This window comes from Triturus cristatus, chromosome 2_1 (assembly GCF_964204655.1).
Source record: "Triturus cristatus chromosome 2_1, aTriCri1.1, whole genome shotgun sequence".
Classification (NCBI taxonomy): domain Eukaryota; kingdom Metazoa; phylum Chordata; class Amphibia; order Caudata; family Salamandridae; genus Triturus; species Triturus cristatus.
Window position 1 is genome coordinate 859,403,483 of NC_140581.1, and position 21,222 is coordinate 859,424,704.

A 21,222-nucleotide genomic window follows, 5' to 3' on the forward strand; every position below is an offset into this window, starting at 1 on the left:
ATTACCAGTTTATACACATGTATACAACATGAAGATGGTATAAAAGCTGTCCAATTTTTCCTTAACAAAAGATCATTGAGATTCGCAGCACATAATTCTATGCTGATAGAATTTACAAACTTCTGCCTCTCGAACAATATTTTTGTTTTTGGGGATCAATTTTTCAAACAGGTCTCAGGTACGGCGATGGGCACCTGTTTCGCCCCCAGCTATGCCAACTTGTTTGTAGGCTGGTGGGAGGAGCAGGTGCCCAGAACCTATGAGAGAGGAAACATCAAGGGTGAGGTCAAAGCATGGTATCGATACATCGATGACCTGTTTATTGTCTGGGATGGCACAGTAGAATCGGCTAGAGATTATATAGAAATTTTGAACAACAATGATCTCAACTTACATTTTACGGGTACAGTAAGTCCAGTGGCAGTGGACTATCTGGACCTGAAAGTGTTTGTTTCCTCAGGCAAGCTGGAAACTGCTCTTTACCGCAAAAGTACAGCGGGCAATTCCATTCTTTTCGCAACCAGCAATCATCCGCCGAAATTAATCCAGAGCATACCATATGGAGAGCTCCTGAGATTAAAACGGAATAGCTCCAGACCTTGTGATTTCGAGGCTGCTGCAAAAGACTGCATTTCCAGATTTTGTATAAGGGGCTATGATAAGACACATTTGGAAAAGACACTAGCCAAGGTCAGGGGGATCCCTAGACAGCAGTTACTGGAGGAAAAGAGTGGAACCAGCAAAAATGCAAGGTCAGTTGACTCCCCAGAAACCAAGTTCAGAATCATCACCACATACTCTGCAGAAGCCAATTTTTTGAAATGAATGTTAAAGAAAAATTGGCATATTCTCAAAAGTGATAATATCATGGGGGAAGATATTCCAGATCACCCCATGATAACTTTCAAAAAGGCGAGATCACTTAAGGATAGGCTAGTCAGTAGTCATCTAGTGAAACAACCTACTATACAGGGCACTCTGAGAGATATGCAGGGTTTCTTTCCCTGCGGTAAGTGCAAGGCCTGCTCAAATAGCAAGAGGGTTTTGACTTACACAGTGCCTGATGTGAATCTTAAAAAACCTATCCTCAAGTTTCTAACCTGTAGTACATCCTATGCAGTTTATTGCCTTGTCTGTCCGTGTGGACTGCTGTACATAGGCAGTACCATTCATGCATTAAAGATTCGTATTTTAGAGCACAGGAGAGCAATATTGAAGAATGACGCCTCATATCCAGTAGCAAGGCATTATGATGACAAACATCCCAACAGTAGAAACTTTTTACAGTTTTTTGGCCTTGACTATATTCCAGATAACATCAGAGGAGGGGATCGTCTTAAAAAGCTACGCAGGTTAGAATCACGCTATATTATAGACTTACAAACCAAATTCCCTCGTGGCTTGAACAGTAATGAGGAACTATCGGTACACCTGGGATCCTAGTAAAGAGTTGATTATGGTAACAGTAACATCATTGTATATGTGTGGGGTGTGGTGGGGCAATGACCACTATGGTGAGCTTTTAACGTTGCCTTTTTCAGTTATTTTTCTGCTTTTGCAGAAAATCAGTTGGGCAGTAAAGCCGATTCACGGTTTGATCGATGGCAATGCCGATACACGGCTTGATTTTGTGCAGTAGAGCATATGCCAGAAAGCGTAAGCCGATACACGGCTTTATGAATTTACATTTACGCAAAATTGTTGTTCAAAATATTGATGTGCTGGTACTTGAGACAATATGCCTTCATTATGTTTGATCATTTTGACGATTCTGCAATTTGGATTAATTTGCATGTACTCAGTATGCATGTGTATATGTTTATTTATTCATATACTTGATTTTGAACACATTTCAAAATGGCGCTGTATTATCTGTGCACTTTACGCTGTCCTCTTTCTATGTTAAAATCCATGATGCATTGAAAGATTCAAATAATGGCGCTTTACGGTGTGCTGTGAACACCGAGGAAGGCAGATCGCCGAAACTCGTCTGTTCTGGGAATAAATCTCGTTGACACGCTACCCGTGAGTGCTTAATTCTTTACGATTAGAGAATTCTGGAGCGATAATGTTATGCGGCTGGCACCGCCGCATTTACAGCACCCGACCGTGAGTGACTCGGAAAACGAGGTGCGAAGGGAGCAGTAAAAAATATATATATATATATGTATATTTTTGACATTTTTTCGTTTCTTTCTTGTCTTTCCCGTATTATTGTATTGGTGCTAATCTGTAAATGCATTAATGGCAGATGGGAGAGATCCATACGTAAGACCAAGACACCCCACTGGAGGGGACTTAATAAACAGGTGCAGGAATCATAAATATGAAACCTTTTAAAAAGTATAAACAAAATAATCAGTAGAACAAATAATGAAGGTTTGGCATACAGATGCAGATAAATGCACTAGATTTCTGGACTATTTTTGTAATAATGGAAACAGAACAGGATGAAAAAAACTATTATTGAATTCAATGATGGGCACCAAAAAATGTTTGGAACTTGACACAACTAGTTTAATGATGATTTGTATTTTTTCAAACAGTATTGGTACTTGTGTAAACTATGTATTCATTCTTTATCGATGATTTGTTTCAATGTGTTTTAATTGAATTTTGAGAACTACAAATCCCATAATGCTCCTCCTATCACATGACAAGAAGTGCCGTAGGCTCTGTAAGAACCGTTATATGTTGAGAGTTAAGTGGGGGAACATTATCGTGATCAAGGTCTTGGGTCAAGACCGAAACGCGTTGATTTTGTGGATTTTCTATGATCACAAATGGGCAAAGAAATGAAATAAAAAGATTTTATATCACAAACTTCTGCGGAGTGCGACCCTGAACTTCTTCTTTTGAAGGATTTGTATATATATATATATATATATATATATATATATATATATATATATATATATATATATATATATATATATATATATATATATATATATATATATATTCTTGCTCCAAGTTGCCCACCGTTGAACCAGCACTCGCACACAGATGGAAAGGTGGCAAACCTTTATTTTACAGGGTATGAGCAGTCCACTGCAGGCCGCTTCAATCAAACAGTCAAATGTGCGGTTTAGCCTGACGCGTTTCAAAATTGACTTTCTTCCTCAGAGGCCGCCGCTCAGCTGAATACGTGCACCTGGTCCCGCTCTCATAGTGTCAATACCACGCCCCCTGATGGGCCTGCCCAATGACAGAAGGTACCATGGGAACTGCAGTCCAGGTAAATTTCCTTTCCCAAATGATGGCACTAATTTCTGTTTTTCATTCAAAGCCCTCAGATGGGCCACCGCCTGCAGTGACCACTCTCAATCCCACATCGATGTCCCGATACGCGGCTCAATGTATTGAAGCCGCACGGCCCCCTAAATCCTGGGGTGGTGCCAGGTTCGGCGACTGGACGGTCGCCAAATATTCTTGCTCCAAGTTGCCCACCGTTGAACCAGCACTCGCACACAGATGGAAAGGTGGCAAACCTTTATTTTACAGGGTATGAGCAGTCCACTGCAGGCCGCTTCAATCAAACAGTCAAATGTGCGGTTTAGCCTGACGCGTTTCAAAATTGACTTTCTTCCTCAGATGCCGCCGCTCAGCTGAATACGTGCACCTGGTCCCGCTCTCATAGTGTCAATACCACGCCCCCTGATGGGCCTGCCCAATGACAGAAGGTACCATGGGAACTGTAGTCCAGGTAAATTTCCTTTCCCAAATGATGGCACTAATTTCTGTTTTTCATTCAAAGCCCTCAGATGGGCAGTGACCACTCTCAATCCCACATCGATGTCCCGATACGCGGCTCAATGTATTGAAGCCGCACGGCCCCCTAAATCCTGGGGTGGTGCCAGGTTCGGCGACTGGACGGTCGCCGAATATTCTTGCTCCAAGTTGCCCACCGTTGAACCAGCACTCGCACACAGATGGAAAGGTGCCAAACCTTTATTTTACAGGGTATGAGCAGTCCACTGCAGGCCGCTTCAATCAAACAGTCAAATGTGCGGTTTAGCCTGACGCGTTTCAAAATTGACTTTCTTCCTCAGAGGCCGCCGCTCAGCTGAATACGTGCACCTGGTCCCGCTCTCATAGTGTCAATACCACGCCCCCTGATGGGCCTGCCCAATGACAGAAGGTACCATGGGAACTGTAGTCCAGGTAAATTTCCTTTCCCAAATGATGGCACTAATTTCTGTTTTTCATTCAAAGCCCTCAGATGGGCCACCGCCTGCAGTGACCACTCTCAATCCCACATCGATGTCCCGATACGCGGCTCAATGTATTGAAGCCATACGGCGTGGTATTGACACTATGAGAGCGGGACCAGGTGCACGTATTCAGCTGAGCGGCGGCCTCTGAGCAAGAAAGTCAATTTTGAAACGCGTCAGGCTAAACCGCACATTTGACTGTTTGATTGAAGCGGCCTGCAGTGGACTGCTCATACCCTGTAAAATAAAGGTTTGCCACCTTTCCATCTGTGTGCGAGTGCTGGTTCAACGGTGGGCAACTTGGAGCAAGAATATTTGGCGACCATCCAGTCGCCGAACCTGGCACCACCCCAGGATTTAGGGGGCCGTGCGGCTTCAATACATTGAGCCGCGTATCGGGACATCGATGTGGGATTGAGAGTGGTCACTGCAGGCGGTGGCCCATCTGAGGGCTTTGAATGAAAAACAGAAATTAGTGCCATCATTTGGGAAAGGAAATTTACCTGGACTACAGTTCCCATGGTACCTTCTGTCATTGGGCAGGCCCATCAGGGGGCGTGGTATTGACACTATGAGAGCGGGACCAGGTGCACGTATTCAGCTGAGCGGCGGCCTCTGAGGAAGAAAGTCAATTTTGAAACGCGTCAGGCTAAACCGCACATTTGACTGTTTGATTGAAGCGGCCTGCAGTGGACTGCTCATACCCTGTAAAATAAAGGTTTGCCACCTTTCCATCTGTGTGCGAGTGCTGGTTCAATGGTGGGCAACTTGGAGCAAGAATATTTGGCAACCATCCAGTCGCCGAACCTGGCACCACCCCAGGATTTAGGGGGCCGTGCGGCTTCAATACATTGAGCCGCGTATCGGGACATCGATGTGGGATTGAGAGTGGTCACTGCAGGCGGTGGCCCATCTGAGGGCTTTGAATGAAAAACAGAAATTAGTGCCATCATTTGGGAAAGGAAATTTACCTGGACTGCAGTTCCCATGGTACCTTCTGTCATTGGGCAGGCCCATCAGGGGGCGTGGTATTGACACTATGAGAGCGGGACCAGGTGCACGTATTCAGCTGAGCGGCGGCCTCTGAGGAAGAAAGTCAATTTTGAAACGCGTCAGGCTAAACCGCACATTTGACTGTTTGATTGAAGCGGCCTGCAGTGGACTGCTCATACCCTGTAAAATAAAGGTTTGCCACCTTTCCATCTGTGTGCGAGTGCTGGTTCAACGGTGGGCAACTTGGAGCAAGAATATTTGGCGACCGTCCAGTCGCCGAACCTGGCACCACCCCAGGATTTAGGGAGCCGTGCGGCTTCAATACATTGAGCCGCGTATCGGGACATCGATGTGGGATTGAGAGTGGTCACTGCAGGCGGTGGCCCATCTGAGGGCTTTGAATGAAAAACAGAAATTAGTGCCATCATTTGGGAAAGGAAATTTACCTGGACTACAGTTCCCATGGTACCTTCTGTCATTGGGCAGGCCCATCAGGGGGCGTGGTATTGACACTATGAGAGCGGGACCAGGTGCACGTATTCAGCTGAGCGGCGGCCTCTGAGGAAGAAAGTCAATTTTGAAACGCGTCAGGCTAAACCGCACATTTGACTGTTTGATTGAAGCGGCCTGCAGTGGACTGCTCATACCCTGTAAAATAAAGGTTTGCCACCTTTCCATCTGTGTGCGAGTGCTGGTTCAACGGTGGGCAACTTGGAGCAAGAATATTTGGCGACCGTCCAGTCGCCGAACCTGGCACCACCCCAGGATTTAGGGGGCCGTGCGGCTTCAATACATTGAGCCGCGTATCGGGACATCGATGTGGGATTGAGAGTGGTCACTGCAGGCGGTGGCCCATCTGAGGGCTTTGAATGAAAAACAGAAATTAGTGCCATCATTTGGGAAAGGAAATTTACCTGGACTACAGTTCCCATGGTACCTTCTGTCATTGGGCAGGCCCATCAGGGGGCGTGGTATTGACACTATGAGAGCGGGACCAGGTGCACGTATTCAGCTGAGCGGCGGCCTCTGAGGAAGAAAGTCAATTTTGAAACGCGTCAGGCTAAACCGCACATTTGACTGTTTGATTGAAGCGGCCTGCAGTGGACTGCTCATACCCTGTAAAATAAAGGTTTGCCACCTTTCCATCTGTGTGCGAGTGCTGGTTCAACGGTGGGCAACTTGGAGCAAGAATATATATATATATATATATATATATATATATATATACACATATATATTACCTACTGGCGGTCGCCAGTAGGTAGTTATAGTTAGGACCACGTTTCCATAGGAAATCCGCAACATTCTATTTTGAATAACTTTGGCGCCGGTTGACGAATCCTCGCGAATTTTTCAAAATAGGTGGGGCGCTACGCTCCGCTCCTACCCTGAAAGTCTCGGGGGGATTCGTCAAGCGGGGGCTGAGATAAAAGGGGGGTCCCAAAACGCGTTTTTCCCATGCATTTTTCCATAGGACCTTTAGACACAGCTACAGCCCGAACGGCTGAACAGAATTACTTGAAATTTGGCAGAGAGGTAGTCCTCAGGTCAAGGAAGTGCCTTTTGTAGGTTTGGTGTAAATCTGTTCAGTAGATTCTGAGAAAATAGCCTTTAAATCAACATATATATCTGAGCCAGCTTACGGTGCGCTTACCGTACGCGTACGGTGGCGTGCGCGAGCGCGATTCTGATTGGCCCTTAGATCTTAGTAAACATTCGAATCGGTCGAAACCAGGAAGCGGCGGCCGCCATTTTCTCTCTCGCACTCTGACAGGGGGTTGAAAAACAAAGTGCAAATCATGTAAAGGGGCTGTTTACACAGCTCCCAAGCACCTAGCCATGTCGAGGGAGTCCCCAACGATCCCCCAAGTGAAAAAAGGCAATTTTAATTTTTTCGAAAATTTCGCCGATTACGCTTACCGTACGCGTACGGTAAGAAAAAATTTAAAAAAAAAAACAAAAAACATATTCTCCCCACCCCGTGTGCAAAAGGTGCCCGAAGGGCTCCTTTTCTGCATGGCTCATCAGAGATAAACAAAACCTATATTTTACCTGTCACAACGATGCTCATCATATGACCTCCATGTGCGCATCTAGCGTAACGTGGGCACGCGGTGCGCTTCGCGCACCGCGGGCTCACTGTGCGCGCACGGAACGAACTGCGTTAAGTGGGCGCGCACGCCACAAATGGCGTAAAGTAACTTAGCATTTAAAAAACCGTACAAATTCACTGAAAAAACCATAGGTTTCACACACGTTATAGTTAGGAATTAGCATTTAAAAAACCTTGCAAATTCACTGAAAAAACCATAGGTTTCACACGTTATAGTTAGCTGGACATTTTACTGATAAAAAACCAATGAAATTCCCCCGTTATAGTTACTGTAGGCAACTATAACTCACGCGACCGTAATCCTCTGCTGATGACATATGTGTCTTTATGAAAAAAAAATATTTGTAATATATGTATAGCTAAAATTTAATGGAAGAAGACATGGGCAAATAAGTGTCTAAATACAGTATTAGCATCAACAGAGGATTACGGTCGCGTGAGTTATAGTTGCCTACAGTAACTATAACGGGGGAATTTCATTGGTTTTTTATCAGTAAAATGTCCAGCTAACTATAACATGTGTGAAACCTATGGTTTTTTCAGTGAATATATATATATATATATATATATATATATATATATATATATATATATATATATATATATATATATATATATATATATATATATATATATATATATATATATATATATATATATATGCATTCATTATTCGTTTTAATTAAATGCCTTACTCTTTCCCACTATATGTATTTTATTTTAACTATATATTTTTATGAGCCCTTTCCCAAAAATGTTTATTTGCTAATAACTGTTGCATCATTTGACAAATCCACATGCATGAAAGCTAGCAGACATTTACATCTTTAGTCTTGTGAGGGTATGGCAAGTTTTCTGCAGATCCATTTGAGAGGTAGTAGGCAAAGGAAAAAGTGGGGTCAAAAGAGATTTCTTGTGCTAATTAATTTGGTTTTCTTTAATGAATCTGCTTGAAAACTGGCAGGTAGATATCATGGTCAGGTCAGCACTGAAATATCAGGTTTCATGCAGATCCAACAAAAGGGGGCACATTTAATGTCAAACAGTTTCCTGAAGTGGGTGCATTAGTCCATTGTGCTACCAGACCCAGCATATTTGTGTGGCAAAAAAATATTTATTAATAAATTTGGCATAGTTCTACGGCTCTGCACAACACTTGGCAGACATGTACTATGTTTCACTTACTCTTTATATTTTGAGTTTTATCTGAAACCGTGAAGGGGGGAACATATAATGCGATGGTAAAAAAAACTGGCTTTGCCATTTTATCTCCCCGAGCAAACTTTTCTTTCTATTACAGAAAAATCTTGAAATTACACCAAAATTAGCATGAAACCAGAACCTTTCTCCGAGGAAGGATTTATAGAGATTAGCATTACAAATATGTGTTCGTGGGCGTGAAAGAGATAATGTTAGAAATATCTGTGGCCATCTAATATAAAGTGAGCAGTGGCAATTTTAATTTAAGACAGGTCCCTGCTACAGTTTTAATCTGAATAGTATCTTAATTAGTGGAAGAGGTGAAAAGGCACTAATTTCCTACCTTAGCCAGTGATAAATTATACCTTGTCACAGGACTTTTAAAAGCATGCGCTGCATTTGACTGTAAAGGTACCAGAGTTTGTTGACACATCTAACGTAAACAACAGAACACAAAACAATAACATATACAAAACAACATTAAGAACACAGTTAGAACATACCAGGGCACAATATTGCAAAGCAGTAAAAAAGAAACGATACACAACCACAGTAAAATACAATAAAATCACATCGCAAAAATGCAGCAAAAAAAACAAAGCAGCATAAAAAGCAACAGAACACATCACCACCACAAACAAATCTTGCACAACAAATATGCACAAAACTTCTTGTCACATGTTCTCGGCTCAAAAAACCTAGGGGCCTATTAGGATGGCGGGCAGATCGCCCCCGCCGGGCCGGCGGTAGTCTCCGCAGGCCCGGCGGGGGCGATCCGCCCGCCATCCAAACTCCAAAGACCCCCCGCCATATTAGGATGGCTGGGGGGTCTGCGGCGGACGGAAAGACCATCTGCCCCTTTTCGGCTGGTCGACTCATCGACCAGGTGGAAAACATGCATAATATGGTGGCGGTGTCTACAGGGCACCGCCATCCATATTATGATGATAGCGGAAAGCAGCCCTTCCATGGCGGTGTTGCCGCCATGGAAAGGCATGCGGTCTTTGCTGTTGGGGGCCCGTAGCGGGTCCCCAGGGTGTTGGGGGGTGCACATGCGGGGGTACCATAGGCATTGGCATGGACAAAGTGCCTGTCACCTTGTGCATGTCAATGCACAACGTGCAATCCCAGCATTGTGGCGGGTGGTGTTGTGAGCTCCGCCCGCCACAATGATGGGAATGGGGGACGCCACCGCGGCATCCTAATTGCAGGTGCGGAACCGCCACACCCCTGGCGGACGGTCCCGCATTCTGTTATGGTGGTGGGTGGACTTTGTCCGCCCGCCATTGTAATAGACCTCCTAGTTTCACAATACGCTGGTCAGAGGTGCTTTCACCAAGCACTACCTTAAATTACCACTAAAGACATGAAACAGTGCCAGTCAAAAAAGGTTTTGTGATCTGCCCCCTGGACTGTTAGTCCCAGTAGTTCTCGAACCCCCATTCTCAGACTGTCTACGAACCTAAATTTAATGAATAAAAGCCCAACATTGTACAATTGAGCATTTTCACTCCTGTCATCCATTTTGGGTCCGTGTTAACAAGGTAGGCCTGTGAACGCCTTGAACCTGCAAAGATACTACCTTGTTTAAATGCAAAAAAAGAGATTTTTAAAGAAAAAAACAAAGGTAGGCCTGTGAACCACAATTTTTTTTAAAGTACATGGCCAGGTCAAAAGCCAGGGCTTGTGGCGAAACCCTGCTACACAAAGCCTTTTCTTCCCCACAGGCTGACCCAACCCCCGCTGCACACTGCCCCTTTAGCTTTGCCCAAATTCTTTAACTTTGCCCCCCGCCCAATCCTTGACAGATCTTGTTGATACCTGAAATCCCTTCACTGGGCTTTACTTGCACATAGCCTGTGAAATATCCCTATATTTCAGTTGGACAATGCAGTAATAAATGCAGGCTATTGCAGCATCTGCTTAGTCCCAAAAATGGATTCTATGAAAGCGGCTTATCTACATGATAACAAAGAAGCTAGCAGTTGTCACATTCATTTGGCACAACAACAGAACTCCACATGCTGTGCACGACACCTTATTTTTTTGCTTTGTGCTCCAATAGCAAGGCCTCCAGTTCCACATAGCACACCTGAGTCCCTTATTTCTATATCTTGTGGCACAGCGGACAGAGATGCCGACTCAGGAGCTGGGGATTCGGTTCAAGTCTCGGCGTCGGCTCAACAACCTTTGATTCTGGGCAAATCACTTAATCTTCCGGTGCCCATAGACAGTGCCTGGATACCCTCATGGGTGATAAGCTGCTCTATTTAAATCTACAAACTTAAATTTAATTTATCTTCAAAGGGTTAGGCATGAATGAGGAAAAGGGAGCATTAATAAGACAAATCAGAAATGGGCAAAATCTATCTTGACAAGATGTAACTATATGAACACAAATATAACTTATAAATATGCTCTATCTCCCCAATCCATAGATCTGTCTGTGAAAAACAGTGCCAAGGAGGCAGTTGCATTTAATTCTGTACAATGACTGCTTTAAAACCTTTAAAATACTCATTCTAGACATGCACACCGCCATCCCACATAAGATTGTACATGTCCAGTACATCCCAAGAACATTTCTACCTGATGCTGTAGTGGATACGGTACTTGGTGTGCTTGAAGTCTGTGAAGAACTGCTATTCTCCAGTAACAAGCAGGAGCTGCTGCCACTACTTTCTCTCTTAACAAGCATTTCTGCTGTGCCGGGGAGAGGGATGGGATGGCTTATTCCCATCTCTTCTTCTTGGGCTTGTTGCCTTCTCAATGCAACCTAAAAAAGAGAGAAGGAATAAAAAGTTTTACCTTTCTCTTCTGTAGTAGTGATTTATTAATGATACACAGAGACAGGGGTGCAAAACATCTGAAAAGTTTTGTGTATGATCTGCAAACACCATCCGCCCTCCTCCCTAGAAGAAGACAATTCAGCACTGTTCATTGTGTGGATACCTGGGTAGACTGGAGTAAGATGTGAGCAACTTTTGTTGCAACCAAGAATACATTTCAGGCTAAGGAAGAGCCTCGATAGTTGAATCAGGTTGCTGATAAAGGCTCAAGAGTCTGGAGGGTCACCCTTTAAACATGAGTGACGGCTGCAGCGTCACATCTAAGGACGTGCCAACCTCAACCCAAGCAAGACAGACTATTCTCCTACAGCAAGGCGGCAACGCTCCTCACATAACTACCAAGGCCACCCAGCCTCCGTTCCAGCCAACCTACTCGTTAAAGAAATATTGGCATACATATCGACTCTGAGCTGCTACTCAAACTGAGAGTCAACTCTGCATTCCATAAATCACTTCTCCACCAAAGGAATTTCCAAAACTACTCCCCACAATAATATTTCTAGTCCTGAAAATATACCACAGCGGCGCAAAATTCCTGTTATTGTTCTAGAGATTCAAATAGGTCCAAAGGAAATTGGCCAAATCTCTACTCCAACTTTTAACAAAAATCTCCATAATGTTCAGCCGGGGGGATCCTGCCTAATAATGTACTCAGGTTACGCATTATGGTAGGGACTCCGCTAAAGGCTTTGGGGGGGTTTCATCGCTTGTTTAGGTTCTGAGCCTTCCTCTTTAGTAACATCTTTAAAGGTTAGAAGGTGTTATATCCCTTTTCTGATAGTTCTCTTCCTCCATTTCCTTCCCATCAACTGCTTCCGGTTCGGGATACCCCCGTGCTCTCCCGCAATGGAAGAGGTTGGCAGTTAATGATATTTTGGGTGCAAGAGCTCATTTGCTCTCTTTTCCAGAATATTTGTCATAAATTTGTCTGCCCCAGTTTGATCATAGGGAAAAGCACCAAGTCATCAAAATGTTGTTTTCCCTCATCCAACACACAACTTATTCTCGAATAACATGGTCACCACCACTGGAAGTCATCTCATGAGGCGCCTATCTCAAAACCAATAAACCACGTTAGAGTAAGTTAATTCTTCCATGATAGGCCTGGTACATGCACACCTGTGTGCGCAATCAGTACCTCAACACTCTTCTTTGAAATGGTGCATGTGCCACTCAGTGTTGGAATAAGTAATGATTCCAATGTGCACCCCCACCTCATTTGTCCTTAGGTCGCAAACAACTATTATCAAAGATGGGCATGGATAGGTTGGATTACAGTTGAGCGAGACACTCAAACTTCCCTTTGACTTCTGCCTTTCTCCACCGACAGGCAGAAGAGAAGGTGCCGGACAGTGCTGCACTGCTGTCTGTTTCATTACTGATTACCCTGTGCGATGGGGAGATGTTTAGGCTGATTATGAGGACACTTTAGAGCGCTGTGAAAGTACTCAAAGAGGAATTTTATTATGGTAATGTTTTTTTTCAGGTTGGCCTTCATTATCAACCCATCTGAACCCACAGCTACATGTCCAACAAGCTTACATTAGTTTTATTTATTAAACAATTGTCTACAGCTGTGACATCTGTAGGCCAGTAGTGTGTTTTTGAAGGCGGAGAAACTTGAACTCAGGAATAGCACGCTTCAATGACGAGCAAATGCTCAGTAAAATATGAGGCATTAAAAACAGCAAAAAAGTTAGCAACATGTCTGATGTAGATGAGCTAGGAAAAAATGAAGCCGGTTATCCAGCTTTATGCTGCAGGTTAATAAGCAAACAAGAATCAGGGTGACCATAAGGGAGGAAGGCTGAGTTATGAGCATAGCAGGGTAAGCTTTGAGAGATTAACGTGGCCGTGAACGTGGAAGGCTGAGGGGTGAATGCATTAAAATGAATTGAGAATGACTGTGCACTGAAACAGCCTAGACAGCCTACACGCACAGCGAGACACATTGGGAACAGGTATGATTAGTTAATGCAGCAGACCTAATAGGCCAGTAGGCAGGGTAGATAGACAAAGCAGGTGGCATGCAATGTAGTGTAGAAAGCAGACTGAGCAGTAATTTGTAAGGGATCAGCAGTGAATGAGTTTATTCGGCAAGTGAATGTTACTGAAAATGTGTGACTTAATTATGTAGCTTTCCTAGAAATCATAAGTATTATATTTTCCTTCTGCCAGCTAGAGAGAGTGGCAAACACAACAAAAAAGGGAAACACGAAAATTTTCATTGGCTTGATGTAATCAACTTTATGCATTTTGTCAATTGTAAATATTAATGCATGCCCCGCTTGAGCCCTGCCACAGACCCTTAATAAATGCCCGGTGACAACATTTACATCTGCAGAGAGGGTCTTTTGTGTAAAGAGACCCTGGTGGTCTGCACTTCACTTTTATTTTAGTGAAGACCTGTAACTCTGTGGGATCTCTTAGACCCCTGTTTGGCAAATTCTTGTAATTGACTTAACTGAGGTGCTGAGTGCCTGACTGCTCCAAAAATCGATCTCTGTGTTGGTTCAAGGGTGGCTAGTCACAGGAAAACAGAGGGCCCTGACTTCACTTATTTTGTATATTTTTCTGGAGAGACTTCTTTTGACATCTTGATTTAATGTGTGATCCTATGCACCTTTACTTGTGTAGCTCCTCAAAGAAATACACAGAAGGAACCGTCCTATGGGGGTCAAACGAAGATACCCATCAGCTTACTCACATGACCAACTTGAGTGACACTAAGCAATGACTTTACTTCACTATGCCTCCTTTTCCTCGGTAATCATACTTAAGAACTACTTGAAATAATTCAGTTCTTGAAATACCCTGTATAAAAAAAACTCCTATGTATATGGTTTAATAAACTATTATATAGCTTCATCAACGATAATAATACAGGCAATATATAAGGGGGGGCATAAGACAACGGACTTGCGTTGGAGAAAGGGAGGTTCAAGAATGTTGGTTGTGTGTAGTAACTATCACTTACATTAAACAGCCGCGGCCTGTGCAGGTAAGAGCAGTGGGGCTGGGTTGGGGGGATTTCGACTGACCACGACGACGAAAGAAAATTCATTATTTATTTAATTTTCCCTCTCATCTCACCCAGCCGGCCCTACTGCTCTTACCTGCACGGACCGCGGCTGCTATTAAATGTCACTATTTGCAGTGATATCGCTTCATGTACTAAAGTGAAACGATTCAATATGTTAAAAAAAACACTTTTTTAAATTTGAGCATTTATTATGTTTTTACATGATGTCTTTTGCATGATTAACATGCCAACTATATTGTTGGCTCTGCGCGCCTGGGCTCTGGCACCTCTCTCCTATTCATTTGCTGGCTTGAAATCTCAGATATGACCATCCCTATCCACAGCATGGGAACAAAGACAAAACATATTTATCACATGAAAATAAATAATGTGGTATTGTGGAAAAATGATCAGTCCCAAGCATAGTCTCACCTCAGTATCCCTCAAATCTGCGCCGTGACACTACACATTGTAGGGGGTGATTTCAACGATGTCATGTCCATCCCCATGGACCGCTCGGGGAATCGTATTGATTCCCCCTGACTACACAACTGGCTAGGCTGATGGATACCCTTGGTCTGGTGGACAGGTGGCGACAACTACATCCAGACGTCAGAAAGTATTCATACTATTCTGGGGTGCACAGGGTTCACTTCCGACTGGACTATGTCTTCCCTCCGAGGAGTGTCTGTGGTACCGTCTGCGAGACGGAGTACCTGGCACATGGGATTTCTGACCACTCCCCCTGCTGGTCAGGGCAGGAGGGAGGCCCCGGGCGAGACAGGGGAACTGGAGGCTATCGGCTTGGGACCTGCATAACGCAGAGGTGTTACGGGGACTCCGGGCTGACTCGAAAGTTTATTTTGCAGAAAATGTATGCTCGGTACAATCACAAGTTATTGTGTGGGAAGTCTTTAAGACAGTGCTCCGTGATCGGGCCCAAAACCGAATAGCTTGGGAAAAACAGAAGGCATAAGAGGAGCTAATCACTCTGGAAACCCAAATTCTGGCCCTAGAACAACGCTATCTTGCAGGAAAGGATTCACAGGTCCTCCGACAACTGACATACACACAACAGCGCTACAAAGCCCTAGCTACAGAGAAGGCTAAAACGCAGGCGCAGGTGACACTTCATAGGCTATACGATGTGGGAGATAAGCCTGGCAAGCTCTTCGCTTGGCTCAGCCGCAAGGAAGCAGAAGCCCGATGGATAGAAAGCATAGTGGACCAGCAGGGAAAGACACAAAAGGGAGACGCAAAAATAGCACGAACATTCGCTTCCTATTATAAAGATTTTTATGAGGTCAGGGAGCTGGCTACCCCGACGGAGATTTTAGCATATCTAGACACTATTCAAACCCCAAGCTTAGAAGATGATGAGAGGGAGGGACTGGAAGAGGACATAACGGTAGCCGAACTTAAAGAAGCAATAATCAAATTACGCCCTAGGAAATCCGCTGGCCCGAATGGACTTCCAGCGGAATTTTATCGGAAAGGGGCAGACCTCCTGGCGGTGCATCTCTTAGCACTGTTTCGAGACGCAGCCCAAGATTGTATTCTACCTTTAGATCTTAGGATGGCTACGATTATTCCCATCCACACAACAGGAAAGCCCCCCGAAGACTGCGCATCCTACCGCCCAATCTTCCTCCTCAAAATAGAGGTCAAACTCCTTGCGACTATATTAGCCCTCCGTCTCACCAAGTAATCTCAGGCTTGGCACATCGAGACCAGATAGGTTTCCTACCAGACCGGGCGACCAGACAGAACTTACGGCGGAGCCGCAATTGGCTCATGGGGGTGCAGGACCGTGACGATCCCCACATGTTCCTCTTCCTGGATGCAGAAAAGGCGTTTGACGCTGTACACTGGCCCTTTTTGGAGGCGGCTCTAGTCAAGTTTGGCATTAGTCCCAAATCTCGACAATGGGTTGGACTCCTCTATGCGGACCCCCGAGCTAGGGTTAAAGTGAACGGACTGTTGTCTGATGACTTCCCCATCAGACGGGGAACCCAGCAGGGATTCCTGTTGTCCCCCCTATTATTTGCTCTCACAATCGAAATGGTGGCATGCGAGATCTGGCAGACAAAGGAGACACGGGGGTTCCAAATTACACAGACTGACGTGGGGGAAGAAAAGATCTCGCTTTATGCGGACGATATCTTGTTATATGTTACCCAACCGGATGTCCCGGTCCCCGCACTGTTTAGGCTTCTGGGCAAGTATGGCTCCTTATCGGGCTATGTTATAAATTGGCATAAATCGGTCCTATATAGCCCACGGGCCAGGGAGACGTGGCCTCCTCTCCCTGGGGCCCTCCAGGTAACACAGACGGCATTCACGTACCTGGGGATCTATCTCACCACAGATAGAAACCTCTCCTACCAAAGCAATATCCAGCGGGTCATAACGAAATTTGCAGCTGACGCTCTGAGGTGGAAAGCATTCCCCCTCACGATCCTTGGCCGAGCTGCGATGTTCAAAATGATCACCTTGCCCCGCTTTCTGTATGCCCTCCAAAATGAGTATTACCCCCTCCCCAGGCAGACATTCCGGGTGATAGACGCGGAATTGCCCTCCCTGCTGTGGCTCAGGAAGCAACCAAGGATTGCCCTAGGTACACTTCGACAGAACTAATATAATGGATGGATACCCCTCCCGGACATTGAGGCCTATTACTGGGCGGAGCATCTGGCACCGGTGAACGAATGGATCCACGTTCCGGCTGATCACCCCTCCTATAGACTAGAGAGGGACACTATGGCACACCGTTCATGCTTAAATTTTGTATATGGGAGACAAGGTGGGAGACGCTTACTCTCGGCCACGCAAATAACGCTGGAAGTTTGCGACAGGGCGACTAAGGCAATGGGCTGGACACGCAAACCGACTAAGCAGACACCGATCTGGCACTGCACCTGGTTGAGGGAACTCCACAAACTTAAGGGCTTTAGAGGCTGGATGCCATCGGAATCTCCGCTTTAGGCGATGTGATGGTGAAGGGAAAACTCAAACCCTTCAGGGTACTGGCAACAGAGTTTGGACTGCACTCCACTCAAATTTTTAAATACGCGCAACTGCGACATGCCTGGACAGCCGAGAGCTCGCTCGCCTCTCCCCTGCCGGACTATGCACCGCTGGATGGACGCCTATTGCAAGAGCAGATACCCAACAAGGCAGTCTCTCTAACGTACAGGACACTGAACAATAACATGCCAGACAGACTGGGGGAACTGAGGGAAACATGGGAGCAGAATCTGGGCACGTTAGAAACAGAGGATTGGGAGGCGGCCCTGATGCACCACAGGGAGGTGGCAATTAAATCCCGCCTTCGACTCATTCAATATAAGATATTACACAGGGTGCATTTTGACAGGGTCCGACTCCACCGAATGGGCCGAGCCAGAGAACCGCACTGCCTGCGTTGCAGACAGCCACAGGGGGACTTCTACCATACTATCTGGGACTGCCCCGTCATCCACACATATTGGGTACACGTATTGGGAGAATTGAGTAAGGTATTAGACTAAACACTCCCTCTAGATCCTAAATTCGTATTGCTGGGCTTATCTGGCGATGTTGACTTGGGTCGCCCACAGCTTATTTTTGCACTACTGGCATTAGAGGTAGCGAAGAGAGATGTGGCACGAACATGGGGGGCGTCACTACCTCCCCAATTAGGAGAATGGAGGAGGGGGATGGACATGTATAGGGCGGCAGAAAGGGTTATATACAAAGCGGGAGGGTGACCCCGGAAGTTCCGTAAGATATGGGGGAAATGGAGAAAATATCATGGATTGGATGGTGGTCTGGGAGCTGACTAACATACCATGGTTTTTGGAAGTAACTGGGCTCGGGACTGGGGGTCCACTGGGCCTGTGTCTCCGCCCTTGGGGAAGACAAGTAGGATGGGGAGGAGCCTGCCAGAACTGCAACTTACGAAGGGGCCGTGTATCTTCCTGGTTCATAGAATGAGGGGGGTGATGTGTCTCCTGGGATGGGTGGTGGGTGGGTGCTTTGACGAGAGTGTGACTAATTGTGACATGCTAGTTGTTTTGTATTGGTTGGAAACGCAAATAAAAATATTTTTTAAAAAAATCTGCGCCGTGACATCCTCCAAGACAAGACAGCATCTCCATGGGGAGACTTGACCCGCTACCATGGACTAGTACTTACCTGATGTCATTTTCTGTACCATGCAGAGCCACAAACTGGCCTGCAACAGGAGGTGGCACTTCTGCAGAAGCTGGGGCGTGACCCTATTATGTAGCCTGTCTTCCTCTTGAGACAGATGTTTGGATGTCCCCTTCATGGGGTACAGTTGTGATCCCCTGCCCTCAGTGCCCGACTGCACTTATCTGGTATCTTGATTTTGGATCTTTCAGTGCTGGTGTCTGGGTAATCTACTCAGAGGTTTAGGCCAGTCCTTGACATGAGTACATCCTGGGCTCATCCTGTGACCTAGAGGGGTGCACCAAGAGTATCCCTAATTGACTGATGAACAATTTACTTACCTTCAGTAACGCTCTCTCTAGCGGACACTCTATCTAACCCTAGATTCCTCACCTCATGATTCCCCTCCTTACCGCCACTCTCGTCAAGAGAAGTCTTGCGGAAGTCAGGGTGCCTCCTGAAATCAATTCTGGTACCCCATTATTTGGTTGACCCCCAGCTTGTCCTGATCCAACCCGAATTCCAGGGTCCTTCGGCAGTGTCCCATTAGGTCCAAGCCTTGAAGGTCATATTATATATTATTTATGTTGCTTATATTCACCACACTACCAGCTCCCTCTGGTGCGCCAAGGAGGCCTCCAGTCGGACTACCACAGGCAGATGTGTTCCGACACAGACTGATCCTGTTGACCCCCCTTCGATAACACTCTTTCTGATTGATATTTCTAGCCGCAAATTCTTCCTCTTGTGAATATTCCAATGTGCCAGACTGGATCCAGGGCTTTCTCTCAGCCAATTCCCTCGTACACCAGTAGGTGGTATCATGGAGCTCCGCATCAACTCCAGCCCACCTCGGAAATAACCCCAAGCACTGATATCAGTTTCTTTCTTGACTCTTAACCTTTGGATGTGGAGCCACTACAGATTAGAGTTAAATGTGTGTAGATGTCTAGAATTTGATCTTATTAGATGGGAAAAAAAGAGTCCACTCCACAGAATGACGATGTGGGTGGGTCGGTGATGAGTCGGTTAGATAGAGTATCCAGCGGAAAGAGCTTTACCGAACAGAAATAACTTGTTCTTCTGATGGATACTTCTAGACACAGATTCCTCACCTTCTGAATAGAAACCAAAGCAGTACACTCCCAGGTGGTGGGTCTGTGAAATGGCTCAGACCAGACAGCTCTACAGAACCGAACAGGCAAATTGTCCCTTCCCACAGTCCTGGCTATTAAGTCAGTAGTGCTTCATGAATGTGTACTGATGCCAAGATACCAGTCTGACAGATGTTCAAGCCAGTTACACCACACACCAGTGCTTTGGTGGCAGTATTGTCCCTGGTGAAATGGACCCTCAGGGCCTCCGGATGTTGCTTCTTGGCCAGTGCATAGCAGATCTTTTCAGAGGACTATCCATCTAGAGATCGTTCTTTTCTGCACTGCTTCATCTTGGTTTGCTCCTGTAAAACCCCACAAAGAGCTGATCGTCTACCCAGTGTTCTCTGGTCCAATCAGCATAGAAACCTAAGACTCTTTTGAGAACGAAGCAATGTAGCCTCTCTTCCTCCTTCGATGCATGAGATGAAGCAAAGAACCCCTGAAGGATGAAAGTCTGTCTGACGTGAAACGGCGTCACAGATATGGTAAGATTACTACCCTGGTTCTGAGCACCAGTTTGCCTGGGAAGAAGGTGGTATATGGTTGATGACTAGGTAGGGAATGCAACTCACTTAATTGACAAGCTGACAATATCGCTATGAGAAAAACTGTCCTCAGGATTAGGAAACGCTGCTATAAATCGGCTCAAATGAGATGCACATCAAGAATGTATGGAAAAAATTAAGGTACCAGTGTGGCATCACAAAGGGTTCGGGCGGAAGCATGTGGGTTAGTGGCTTCAAAGAAATGCACAAGTGATTCAAGTCGCTATTCGCAATTCAAGTGATATCGCGATGGATGATCAGGTAACTGTAGAATGGCCGAAAGGGCAGACAAATCATTTTTAATAGTAGTCACAGCAAGTCCTTGCTGTGCTAGAGACAGAATAAATAACAATGCATTGGACAACTGGGCTTGTAAATGTTGGATGAGACAAAAAGTACACCTAGTGGCTAACGTTTTCCAGCACAGATGGTTTTGGCGGGTGGGCACCTAGCTGCCAAAATGACAACAACTAGTTAGGTTGCACAGGCCCGGATGCAGGACTCTGTCCTGTTACTACGACAGAAGATCCTTCCGAAGGAGCAGCTGTATTGGAGGACAGATGATCATCGGCAAGTTTGTGGCACCCTACTCTCCAGACCTTTACCAGGGCCACTGAGATGACTTGGTCCCAGTCCTTCCTGGTCTTCTTGGGGACCTTGGGCAGTAAAGCTAGGGGCAGAAAGGCATACAAGAGTCCTGAGCACCATTCCAGTTGCAGCCGCCTCGGAGGGAGAACTGCTTTGGTAACTCAAACATGCAAAAAAAAGCTTGGACACTGAAAGTTCTAAGCAGTGGCAATAATTTTGAGCCAGGGTTTTTCCCAATGTTGAAAGACATCCTGCACCACCTCATAATGTAATCAACATTAGTGATTCACTAGACAACACAGACTGAGCTCACATGCCCTAGCGTTAAAGATCCTGCCTGCTGGTGTGGACATGCCCTAATGATTCAG

The 21,222-nt window shown here is 45.5% G+C and overlaps 1 protein-coding gene across 1 annotated transcript in view; it reads right to left on the bottom strand.

Moving 5' to 3' along the window:
* The window catches only part of DMRT1 (doublesex and mab-3 related transcription factor 1), a 765,474-nt gene that overhangs the window by 582,747 nt on the left and 161,505 nt on the right, over positions 1 to 21,222 (bottom strand). Inside the window, exon 2 of the mRNA XM_085640788.1 lies at positions 11,110 to 11,296. Within this exon, the coding sequence (XP_085496914.1) occupies positions 11,110 to 11,296 (187 nt within the window). The remainder of the gene's footprint in view (positions 1 to 11,109; positions 11,297 to 21,222) is intronic.